This window comes from Delphinus delphis, chromosome 12 (assembly GCF_949987515.2).
Source record: "Delphinus delphis chromosome 12, mDelDel1.2, whole genome shotgun sequence".
Taxonomy (NCBI): Eukaryota; Metazoa; Chordata; class Mammalia; order Artiodactyla; family Delphinidae; genus Delphinus; species Delphinus delphis.
In genome coordinates, this window is record NC_082694.2 from 70236114 (window position 1) to 70248728 (window position 12615).

Genomic DNA, 12615 nt, shown 5'->3' on the forward strand with positions numbered 1-12615 from the left:
TTATTCATTTCTCAAAACGTTGTCCCTGCAGTTTTTACTTGACCACCTAAGCACAGAATCCAGACTCCAAAGCATGGTGGGTGCTTTGCCTGAAGCTAAGATAAGCTTTCTGCTTAATGGTTAGGAATCTCCATTCTTTGTTCTGGTTTTTTTTAAGTTTACTTTCTTCCTTTTACTCGAATAACTTTTAAATTAAAAAACCTTTTAAATAACTTCTTTCTCTTTTTTTTTTGCAAAAATAAAATGGTTTGCATACACTGAAAAACCATTCACAGATTTTTAAAAATAAAACAGCTATCTTAAAACAGCACATGTTAAATAATTTTTAGAGTAGATACCAGTAACACCTTTTTTTTTTTCTTTTTTTTTTTGCGGTACGCAGGCCTCTTACTGTTGTGGCCTCTCCCGTTGCGGAGCACAGGCTCCGGACGCGCAGGCTCAGCAGCCATGGCTCACGGGCCCAGCCGCTCCGCTGCATGTGGGATCTTCCCGGACCGGGGCACGAACCCGTGTCCCCTGCATCGGCAGGCGGACTCTCAACCACTGCGCCACCAGGGAAGCCCAGTAACAACTTTTAAAAAGAAAGAAGTCCTCCAAAATATAGATTGGTATCTTTGCTTACTGTTGAGCTATTGCCTTTCCTAGCCTCTTATCCCTCTCTTTGCTTTAAAGGAGAATTTGTGCTCTTTACATGTTCTTTTCTAGGCCTCAGAACCAGAACCTTTCTGGGCGGAGGGAGTTGCCTGTGATGTTCTTTTCCCACCTTTCCCTTCTCTTCTGATTCCCCCCACCATCCTTCTTGCTCTTGGAAAGTAATGCAAAGAGAGAAAGATTCAGTGTTTTCTTTGCCATTAGGAAGCCTAAGAATTCAGCTCTTTCCTCAAAATCTGCTTGTGGGGAATTCCCTGGCGGTCCAGTGGTTGGGACTCCACACTTCCACTGCAGGGAGCACGGGTTTCATTCCTAGTCAGGGAATTAAGATCCCGCATGCCATGAGGAGGCCAAAACAACAAAGAAACAAATAAACAAGCAAAAAACCAAACAAACAAAAAAAAAACAGGCTCAAAGCAGGCAGTGGGCTTTAGCTTACGCTATAGTGTCCCATAACTCTTTGGGAAGAACTGGTCTCGACATACATACCCCTTTGACTTAAATCTGCACACAGTTGCTCCCCAGCCTGCATTTGTACATCTCTATTAGCAGTGCTTCTAACTGGATCCCAGATAGACTGTGTTCCCTTAAAATTTTATATTAAAATTGTAAGGATATAAATACATTTACAAGCTTTTTCAAAATTATGGTTAAGTATATTCACAACTTAAACATGCTGTTTTATACAGAATATATATTTACCTCCTCAGAATACAGAGAATATATATTTTGTGTAGAAAATATCAAAATATATCTGGGTAAGGGTAAAATGTATTAAGGCAATTGTGACATCCCAGTGTTCTCCACTGTACTTAAATACGGTTGATATAAACAGGTATTATAAATTTCTTTAAGAAAAATTCCAATAAATAAATTACTTCAAAAAGACATTAATAAATACCAGGTAGTCAAATACATGCTATTCTGAATTACTACTACAGATTATTTTCTTTTTTCTAATGTCACTTGTCCATTGTCTGATAACTGCAATAAATAATATTTATCTCAGAACTTAAAAAAAAATCACAAAAATACTAAAGAAAAGTAATAATAGGGCATCCCAGATGGTGCAGTGGTTAAGAATCCACCTGCCAATGCAGAGGACACGAGTTTGAGCCCTGGTCTGGGAAGATCCCACATGCCGTGGAACAACTAAGCCCGTGCACCACAACTACTGAGCCTGTGCTCTAGAGCCCGTGAGCCACAAGTACTGAGTCCGTATGCCACAACTACTGAAGCCCGCTCGCCTAGAGCCCATGCTCCGCAACAAGAGGAGCCACCACAATGAGAAGCCCACGTACTACAAAGAAGAGTAGCCCCCGCTTGCCACAACTAGAGAAAGCCCACACGCAGCAACGAAGACCCAACACAGCCAAAGATAGATAAATAAATAAATAAATTACAAAAAAAAAAAAAAAGAAAAGTAATAATAGATCTAGGAAGTTTTTATACAAAACAAATTTTTAAAATTACTTTCTACTGGGACTTCTCTGGCGGTCCAGTGGTTAAGACTCCAGGCTTCCACTGCAGAGGGCACGGGTTTGATCCCTGGTGTGGGAACTAAGATCCCACGTGCTGCACGGTGCAGCCAAAGATCCTCAAGCTCTGACAGCTCAATAAATTCATTTTTAAATAAATTCAATCTCAATAAATTCATTTTTTTAAAAATCACTTTTGTATAGCAGCAGTTGGTGGTTAAAATAAAGTAAAAACAATTCCCTCCTAATTGGAATTCCCAAGCATGATAGTGACTCAGCAACAGAGAGCCCCAGGGTAGCATCCCGGTGTAAGAATCACTGGCCTGGATCTCTGAGATCTTTTGCCCCAAGCCCCTCCTTTCATAGCGGAAGGCTGAGGGTGGGCAGGTCCTTGGACGCAGCTTCCCGCATTTCGGGGAGCCCTGTGGACTGAGACTGTAGAACAAGCTGCCTCTCTGGGAGGATTGGGTCCCACTGTTTGCAACATAACTTAATCAGGGCTGAAAAACCTCTTTCTTCCCAAAGCATATTTAACTAATCAAGGCATTGTCCCATTTGCTCAATTCAAGTGTGGAATATTTTGCTTCCGTTTGGCCTGTGGTGTGTTGGGGATTAGAACACGGAAGGCTGCTCAAAAGGAGAGGAAAAAAGCATTGTTGGAAAGAAATTACCTAAAGTCATACCGTCCCTTTAGAAAGCTTTTGTTGGAAAAACGTTTCCCCTCTTCCACTAGCTGCAAGCATTTACCCCCCACACTCTTCCCTGAGCCTCTCTTTAAAACAAGGAGTTATTGTCGGGGAGCTCTTGAAACACACTCTGAATCAACTTATTCTGGACGCCTATCCCTTTTTCTTTTTTCTCCACTACCTCTAGGCCACTGCTAGTTGATGCACAATAACTTCAGGTGAGGTCCCTTCCACAATCACAAACAATTTTGTGTTAAAGTTACTTTGCAAAACACATTTCTGCAGCCAGCTCTAACCATAACTATTTTACAAATATGACCTTTTATTTTTGGTTACTCATCATGGACCTTATTTTTAATTGTGTTTATACAAAACTGTCTTCTAAGGGTTGTATATTTGGCAATGTCTGTAGCCCATGGTTTACAGTTCACAAAATTCTATTGGTAACTTTAGCCACTTGCCTTTTGCAATCCCTGCTATCCTAGACTCTTTTCAAAGTATCGTGGTGCAGTAGAAAGAGACTGGATTTTGGATTTAGAACGTTCTGAATTCTAGTCCCTGCTCTGCCTTGAGAAGGTTTTTTTTAACCTCTCTGAACCCAAGTTCAGATAAAAGTCGGGATAAAAAAAAAAAAAATCCCTGCGGGATTATCAAGATTGAAGTGAGATAGTGTGTGTGGTGCGTGTTGGAGGTGGGGTGGAGGGTGTTCCAGGCCAGTACCTGGCACAGAGAAGATGATCCATAAATGGCTGCAATAGTACCAGTAAAAAAAAAAAAAAAATAGTACCAGTGAGCCAGTATGATAATTGTGGGCACTCCAGAGAAACCAGTTTGCCATCATGCCTTACAAGTGCCATAGAAGGACAGTTTGGTTTGTTGCTTTCGTTCTAGATTTTGATCTTTAAATCAGGCTGCCTCCAAATTTAGAGAGAGAGAGAGCAGAGCATTCCTTGCTCTAAATAGAATCAGGATAGAAAGTTAAACTGGTTTCCTTACAGAGGCAAAGTTTACCTCAGTCAGAACATGCTCAGCTCTGAGTTGAGTCCCTAGATTCATTCACAGGCCTGTGACAACTGAAAAAGAATCTGAAACAGGGAGAAGTTTTTGCCTGCCCGGGCAGGCTGTGTGCCGTGTGAAGGGGAACTGGGAAGAAGAGTGGGATTTCAGACACGCAGGGGGGATGCTACAAGGTGGACAGCTCACCTGCAGGGAGGGAGGGATCCAATCATGGAGAAAAGTCAGATTTGCTGTGTCAGGTGCTTGTAAAGGACCGAGAAGGAAAACACACCCTATGATGCTGGCTGCCGGTTTTCAGAACAGGAGGGGGGAAAGGTGGTGAGCAGACAGAGCTGGTAATGAGATTGGGGTCAGCCTGTGAGATGGGACTGAGAGAGAACTTTTTAATATTAAGAGGAAAATCTATATAATCTCGTGATAGAAGCCATGTGGAGGGAGGGTCGTAAGAGAACTCTGGGGATCTACGACGCACAGGAGAGCTGTTGTGGGTTTCTTTCAAGAGGGATGGATACTTGCAGAGCCAGGCCTCCACTCTAGGCTGTCAGCCACAACCTGCTTACTACAGACGGATCAATCATGGAAAGTAGGCCTGAGGCAGAGGAGAGAGTAGATGGGAAGCTTGGTGTCCCAATTACAGACTCCCCTCCCCCACCCCCTGCTTCCCACCTGCCACCCAGAATAGCCCTGGCATCTTTATTGGGTCAGGCTGCCAATTCGCCCTGATCCACTGCTCTGCTCACCCAGCCCTGTCCCCCTGTGCTGTTCCCAGAGCCTGCAGCCTTCAAGGCACGCTCAGGCCCAGGCTGTTCTGTGTGCGCTCCTGAAAGGCAGCGTGGCATCCTAAAAAGAGTATTTGGGAAGAATCCATTCCGAGTCTCTTCCTAATTGTACGATCTTGGACACAAAGGCGCTTTTGCTTTTCTGAGCCTCCTCTCCTTGTCTGCCCTGCCTGCACCTCAGGAGGTTGTAAAGTTCAAATGGGATGCACAGATGCACCTTATAAATGATAAGTTGTTATTTTACTGATTTTCCCGCTCCCCTCCCCCGGTGCTGCCACTCTCCACATGCACAGCCCGCCCACCTTCCAGAGGGGCCATAGCAGCAGCACCAGCTGGGGCTTCCACAGCCTCGTCTTCCTTGTTTTCATCTATGAAGAGGGGTCGGCAGGGACCCTAAGTGGGATCCGCACTCTTTTATATACACTTGGTAAAAAAAAAACCCTGGGAATGTGGTTCTTGTTACTCTCTGTGGCAGAAGGCGGGCATTGTTCCGTCGGCGCCTGCACGGCTTGTTCTCCTATTCAAGGACAGAGTGTCCTATCTCTGAATTACTCAGCCTGTTTCTTCTCTTCTGTTTTCTGTCGCCTTTTGGCTTTTTTCGTTGCTCATCTGTATCCCTGTTTGAAATTAGCAAGTGGAATTGAGAATTAATAATCATCACAGCTGCCACGTGTTGAGCCCTTGCGGTGTACTGTGCTAAGTGCTTATCTTGTTTAATCTCAGCAGTTCTGTAGGATAGCGATGAGATATCTGAGGCTCAGATACTAAGCCGCTTCCCAAGGTAACAAAGTTGTAAGGGGTAGAGCCAACATTCAAACTCAGATCTACCTCACTCCAAACCCTGTATTATGTTTTTTAGTGGAAATAACTTGTTTTCTTTCCTATCTTTGTTTTGAATAATACAATACCTCACACTCATTAAGTTGCTGAGAGTAAAAAGTCTTAACATACCATGAGTTGGCCAGGATATAGAGCAATGGGAACTTTCTCATGGTATATAGCCACTTGGAAAAGCAATTTGGCAATTTGGTAAAGCGGAAAATGCACATCGGAACCATTCCGTTCCTGGGTATATACCCCAGGGAAACTTGAATATGTACTTCAAGATACCTACACAGAACTCTTCACAACAGCACTGTGTTAAATAGAAAGGGAGAGAGAAAAAGGAATTGACCTAGATGTCTATCAACAAGAGAATATATTAAAAATATATATATATATAACATATATAAAATGCTATATTGAAACCTTAAGATAGTCAATATAGTTAAACTTTAATCATCTAATCTAGAGCAGCATGGATAAATATAAAAGCCATGTTTGTTGGGCACAAAACAATATAGTGTGTATACCATACAGTATAAAACTAAGAAGTAGGCATACAGATACCATATATATTGTTTATGAATAGCCACATATATAAATAAGTATAAAAATAGGCCTGACATTGATAAGCACGAAACTCAAGAGAGTGATTAATTCTGGGGAAGGAAAGTGATGGAGTCTTAAAAACTGTGTCTACATTTTATTTCTTAAAGATTTGGTGTTAAGTATAATAAAATGTTAAGATTTGACAATGCTGGATGATAGGCGAACAGATATATATTCCATGCTTTTCTGAGTATTTGAAATAGTTTATTAGATATAAGATTAACCATACATTGTAAAAAATTTAGATATTGCAGAAAGGCATAAAGGTAATAAAAATCACCCATAATCACTCGATCCAAAGACAATCATTGTTAACATTTTGTTGAATATCCAGACTTTTTTCTAAGCATCCACGCACGTACACACACTCCTATAAAAACAAAACAAAAAAATGTCATCTTTTTATCTGCTTTTTTATTTACTATGTTGTGGAAACCTTTTCATGTCTACACAGAGCCATAAGACAATTGAAATGACTACATACTATTCCTTCACCTGGCTGAATAATAAACTGGTCCCTATTGGTGCACATTTGGGTTGTTTCTAATTGTTTGCATTTGTAAATAATATTGCAGCAAACATCTCTGCTTATAAATTGTCCCTATCTCTGATTATTTCCTTAGGGAAATTCCTAGGACTGGGAATTTGGGTCAAAGAATATGCACTTTTTAAAAGCCAAGCCTGGGAGTTCCCTGGTGGTCTAGTGGTTAGGGTTCAGTGCCTTCAGCACTCAGTCCCTGGTTGGGGAACTGAGATCCTGCAGACCACGATACACGGCCAAAAAATCAAACAAAAAAAGCCAAGCCTGAGTTTTGTATGTTTTATAAATGATACCTTTATTGAGATGTAATTCACATATCATAAAATTCACCATTTTAAAGGGTATAATTCAGTGGATTTTAGTATATTCACAGAGTTGTATAACATTACCACTATCTAATTCCAGAACATTTTCATCACTCCAGAAAGAAACCCCAAACCCATTAGCTGTCACTTCTCATTCTCCCCAGTGTCCCCCATCCCTAGGAAACCACCAATCTACTTTCTGTCACTATGGACTTGCCTATTCCAGATACTTGATATAAATGGAATCATATCACATGTGGTCTTTGGTGTCTGCCTTCTTTCACTTGGCAAAATGTTTTCAAGTTTCATCCACCTTGTAGCATGCATCAGTCCTTCATTCCTTTTTGTTGCCAAATAATATTCCATTCTATGATATTCCACATTTTGTTTATTTATTCATAAGTCAATGGTCATTGGGGTTATTTCTACTTTCTGGCTATTATGAATAATGCTTCTATGAACATTTATATACAAGTTTTTGCGTGAGCATGATTTCAATTCTCTTGATTATATGTATCTAGTAGTGGAAGTACTAGGTCATATGGCAACTCTATGTTTAACTTTTTGAAAAACTACCAAACTGTTTCCAAAGTGACTGCATCATTTTATATTCCCACCAACAATGCATGAAGTTTCCCATTTCTCTATATCTTCACCAACATGTGCTCTTTTCTGTCTTCTTTGATTATAGTCATCCTAGTGGCTGTGAAGTGGTATCTCATTATGGTTTTGATTCACATTTCCATAATGACTAATAATGTTGAGCTTTTCTTGTGCTTATTGGCCATTTGTATATTTTCTTTGGAGAAATGGCTACCCAGATCTTTTGTCCATTTTTAAACAGGGTTATTTGTCTTTTTATTCTTGATTTGTAAATGTTACTTATATATTCTAGATATAAGTCCTTTATCACATTTATGAGTTGCAAGTAATTTCTCCCATTTTGAAGATTGTTATTTCACTTTTTTTATGATGTCCCTTGAAGCACAGAAATTTTTAGTTTTCAATGAAGTCCTATTTATTTTTTCTTTGGTTGCTTGGGCTTTTGATGTCATATCTAAGAAACCATTGCCTAATCTAAGGTCATGAAGATTTACTCCTTTGTTTTATTCTAAGAGTTTTATAGTTTTAGCTCCTACATTTAAGTCTATGATTAATTTTGAGTTAGTTTTTTATATATGGTACAAGGGAAGGGTCCAACTTCATTTTCTTGTGTGTGGATATCCAGTTGTCCCTGTAGCATTTGCTGAAGAGACTGTTCACTCCCTGTTGAATGGTCTTGGTACCCTTATAGAGAATCAATTGACTGAAAATATTGGGCTGGCCAAAGAGTTCGTTCGGCTTTTTCAGTAACATCTTATGGAAAAACCTGAACCAACTTTTTGGCCCACCCCATATGAGGATTTATTTCTGGATTCTCAATTCTATTCCATTGGTCCATAGGTCGGTCCTTCTGCCAGTATCACACAGCCTTGGTTACTATAGCTTTGAAATAAGTTTTGAAACTGGGAAATGTGAATCCTCTACTTTTGTTATTTTTCAAGATTGTTTTGGCTAGTTTGGAACACCTGCAGTTCAAGCCTGAGTTTCTAATCATTTTATTGTGTTAAATCCTATGAAGGAAAATGAAAAGCAGAACCACTAATTGATGGTTTTATATAGTGTGTGAAGTCAGTCTACGAGTCTGACAGCTAAAAATAAGATTGGATTTCCTTTCTTTTTTCCAGCCTTTAGTCAAACCTTTTCACTGTGGAAAATAATTGAAGCAACAAGAGTGGAGAAATATGTGTCTCCTTGTGTTATACTATTTTGAGTTGTCAGGTTGTATTAGAGCAAAGAAAAGAAAATTCCAGAACCTGCAGTGTGCAGGGCCTACTGACTACCTGAATGGTGCTTAACCCATCATGATATCATTTTCCCTTTGTGTTCGGAGGAAATAGATTTAAATATAGCCTCTTCCCTACAGCAGTAACAGCCAAATGAAGAAGCGGCCAACATCTGCAGTGGGCTACAAGAGGCCTATCAGCCAGTATGCTCGGGTTGCCATGGCAATGGGGTCACACCCCAGGTATAGGGTAAGAAGCTGGGAAGTAGAAGGGGGAGGGGAGAGAGCGCCCAAGGGAGGTGATGCTCACAACCTCTGCTTCCTCTACCTGCCTCATCACCCTTGCTACTCCCGTTATTTCCCAAGTGCCCAGAAGATGCAGGCATCAGGGCCAGTGCTCACGTCTGGCCTGATATTCCCACCACAGGCCGAGAACATCATGTTTCTGGAGTTGGATGTGTCCCCTCCAGCGGTCTTTGAGATGGAATTCTCTCATGATCAAGAACAAGACCCCCGTGCATTACACATGGAGAGACTCATGCGGTTGGACAGCTTTCTGGAAAGGCCTTCGACATCTAAAGTCCGAAAGTCCAGATCCTGGTCAGTACCATCACGGTCAGAGTGGGCAGTAGACTTAGAAGGCATGGTAACCCCATGGGCTGGTTGAGGCTGAGGAGGGCTTGGGTTGTACCCAAAGGGCATGAAGGGAGAGTGAAAACTGGGGCTGTGGGAGCCAACTTCCTATAGCGAGAGGATGAGGGAAAGAAAACTCCTCACTTTTCTGTTTCCTGCACTTCCCCACCCTCCCCTCTCGCCCACCTCATCCCCTTCCCCTGCAGGTGCCAGAGTCCTCAGCGGCCTCCACCTTCCATTGCACACGCCTCGCTGGCCTCCGCTGCTCTGCTCCCCACGACAGCGCTAGACCACGAGTGACAACCTTCAGTCGGGCTGCCCATCCCCCAGACCCCAGGGACGGGGCAGCCAACCCTGGATCATCTCGCCTGACGCTCGGTGTGCGTGCGTGCGTGCGTGCGTGTGTGTGTGCGCATGTGCATATGTGTGCGGGGCGAGAATCTGGCAGACCGTGCCTCTGCTGGCTCTCAGCCTCCTTTATTTAATTAATGTTATTTATTCGTGGAGCTCAGTTCTTGTGGGAGAGGTGCCCTCGCCTGAGCTTGCCATGGTCGCCGCACAGCCTCCTCGTCTCCTGACTTTAGACCCCCGCCCCAATCAGACCTCATGCTCCTCCCTGTCAGTTGCCCCCAGAAGGGAGGGCGGCGGGGCCTGAGAAGAGAGTGCTTTTTCTACCCGAGCGCGCTCCGTAATCTCCCATCTCCTCCTGCACTGCCGGTAAGCAGCTCCTGAGCACTTTCTGGGACTAGAAAAATGCTAGGTGTCCACCGAGGCCAAGAGACATCCATCCTGGTGGTGTTGAGCCTGTGCTTCCGGCGGACAGAGACCGCTCTCCACTTTCTGGGTCGCAAACAACCTCTTTCGGTTTCTTGGGCTCCTTTTCAAGGACTCCAGTGACCTCAGCCACACGGTCCATGCTTTTCAGCTTTGGCAAGAACTCATGGCTTCCCAAACTCTGCTTCCTGCCCACCTTCCCAACCCGTGGATGCGAACTGTGAACCCACCGGTTGCTGCCTCCTTGGGACCTTCAAGAAATGGAACAGTAATAGAGACAATGTGGACAGTCATCGAGGGACGGCCCTTTGTTTCTGTCCCCTCGGAGAACTACCCTTGGCCGACAAGCAATCAGGCCAGCTCCCCATCTTCGAGATGCTGCTCCTTCCTGCTTTCATCATTTTCCTTGCAGCTGCCTGGATCCCCGTTCACAGTGGAAGGGATCAGTATCCTTCTCCCTCTGGCTAAACAAAGGTACCACAGAATCTGTTGCTTTTCCCCCTCACTGAGCACAGGAGATGGAGGCCCAGGCGCAACCTGCCAACTCTGCCTGTTACCCCTGTTTCTGAATCACGTATGTTGGGCACTGTTTTGTTGACAAGACTGACCCTTTCTTCAGCATTGTGCAAATTGGTCCCTAGGGAAGTACTCCTCACTTTCCTTTGTGACAACCCGGTATGTCTCCAGGTATCTCGAGTAAATTTCTACCAAAAAAAGAGAGATTAATTTTCATTGACTTACCTTTTAATTGTATATTTTAGTGGAAGGGTAAAGAGGTAATCATGAATGAAAACATGTGGTTTGGGATTTCAAAACGACCTGATAATGGAGTCTCCAGTTCCTAGAACATGAGGAGTTTTGTCACTGGGGGAAAGGCATGAAACTGACATGAAATTGGGGGCGTGGGAGGTGGCGGTAGGGGCCGACTACCTGGTTTTTCTCTTTCCGTCAGGAACGGAAAGCTTCTTGCACAGTTCAAGTTCTGCTCTAAGGACCAAGCTATGGTTTAGTTTAATTCAGTGATGCTGTCATCGCTGCCGTAACTACGGGACCAGGTAGCTGGGCCACTCAGTTGCCACTTGCTTCTGTCCTTCAAGGAAATAACAGTTCTCATCAGAGCCCAGGAGATTATTTGAGACCCAGGATTCAGATCAGAGCTTCGGCTGTGGCTGGGACAAGACCAGTGTGTAGAAATTTCCCAGGGGGCCTGGGCACAGAGGGACCTCCAGTCCTGCGCTGAGCAGCCTCTCCCACTGACCTCTTTCTCATTTGTGGATGAAGCCGCACGTGTTAGCCCCGTTCATCACCTGGACACATCGACTCTGCGTTGTCTGGTCACTTGACCCTCACAGTCTTATAGCACAATATACCCAGCTTCTTCACCCCCTGTCTGAGGGCTGGGCCCAAGGTGTGGTCAGAGGAGGAGCTCCTGCCTGCAGTTTTGTGTACGTGTGTATGTGTGTGCGTGTTTGTGTGTGCGTTTACCTCCACGGGGGACACTCTACACTCAGTGTAAGATATGCTGGGAACAGGGCCACCGGGGTGGCTGGATCTCAGTCTCTCTGTCTCTCTCTCTCTTCTTTTCCTTTTGATGTATCAAACTCTTGGTTGACAAAGTAAGGGCCTTGATTAGGACCAAATTTCCGTGTCTGTTGCTATGGTCTTCATTTAGGACAACAGTTAGCAATGCTGTGGCCCATTCTTGTCACTCTATACATATGACGATACAGGACATATGGAATATATAAATATATATATAAAACATTACCCTCTGTCTTCTTGGCTTAGGATGAGATCTCTCTGTTGAGCTGAAATGCACCTGCAGCTCAGTGCTGCCAGCAACCTGCAGGCTCCAGCCCTGTTCTAATTAACGCAGTCGATAATAAAGGAATGAGTATCGTTACAGAGTTGGTGGCCTGCCTTCTCTTCCCTCTGACTCTTTCTACTTCTCTTTTTATGTTCTCCCTTCTCTCTCTTCCTTGTTTTTTCCAAGAGGGGTTCAAGAGTATTTGGAGCCCAGCTGCAGTGATGAGCACCTGGGAAAAGAACTGGCTGCTTAATAAAAGGGGCTCCGTCCGAGCATCAAGGCGGAGGGGGCAGGGCCCAGGCTCCAGTCTGAAGTCTGTGCCCGAGCCGTGGCAGCAGCTGTTCGTGTTCTAAGCTAGCGGTCCTCTCCCAGTTAATTCTGAGCTATTAGCAGATTTCAGAACTGCCTGTCCAGATGAGCCGTCAATATCATTTAACAGCTGTGCCCCTTCTGCTCCTCCGTTTATCAGCCAAGAGAGATTAAAACAGGCAATAATGTGTGTAAGGCACATCAATATGACTGGCACGTGGTAGGTGCTGAATTAAAATAATTCAAGACTAGCTTCCCCTTATCCTGTCTTCCCAGGGCCTCTTTCCCTCCCTCTGGGTTCTAGTTGTCGGCTCCCCGTAGCGTGGAAGTCTTACAGGAAATGAGAAGTAGTTGCTGCTAAAAAACACGAAGCCCAAGG

At 43.7% G+C, this 12615-nt stretch overlaps 1 protein-coding gene across 2 annotated transcripts in view; it reads left to right on the forward strand.

The window, feature by feature from the left end:
• Positions 1-12020, forward strand: part of KIF3C (kinesin family member 3C) — a 35622-nt gene extending 23602 nt beyond the window's left edge. The window contains exons 6-8 of one of the 2 annotated variants that reach the window (XM_060026975.2): positions 8855-8963; positions 9141-9313; positions 9553-12020. In XM_060026975.2, the coding sequence (XP_059882958.1) occupies positions 8855-8963; positions 9141-9313; positions 9553-9646 (376 nt within the window). In that variant the 3' untranslated portion in view covers positions 9647-12020. The remainder of the gene's footprint in view (positions 1-8854; positions 8964-9140; positions 9314-9552) is intronic. The other variant, XM_060026976.2, reaches the window with a different exon arrangement.
• Positions 12021-12615: the final 595 nt, after the last annotated feature.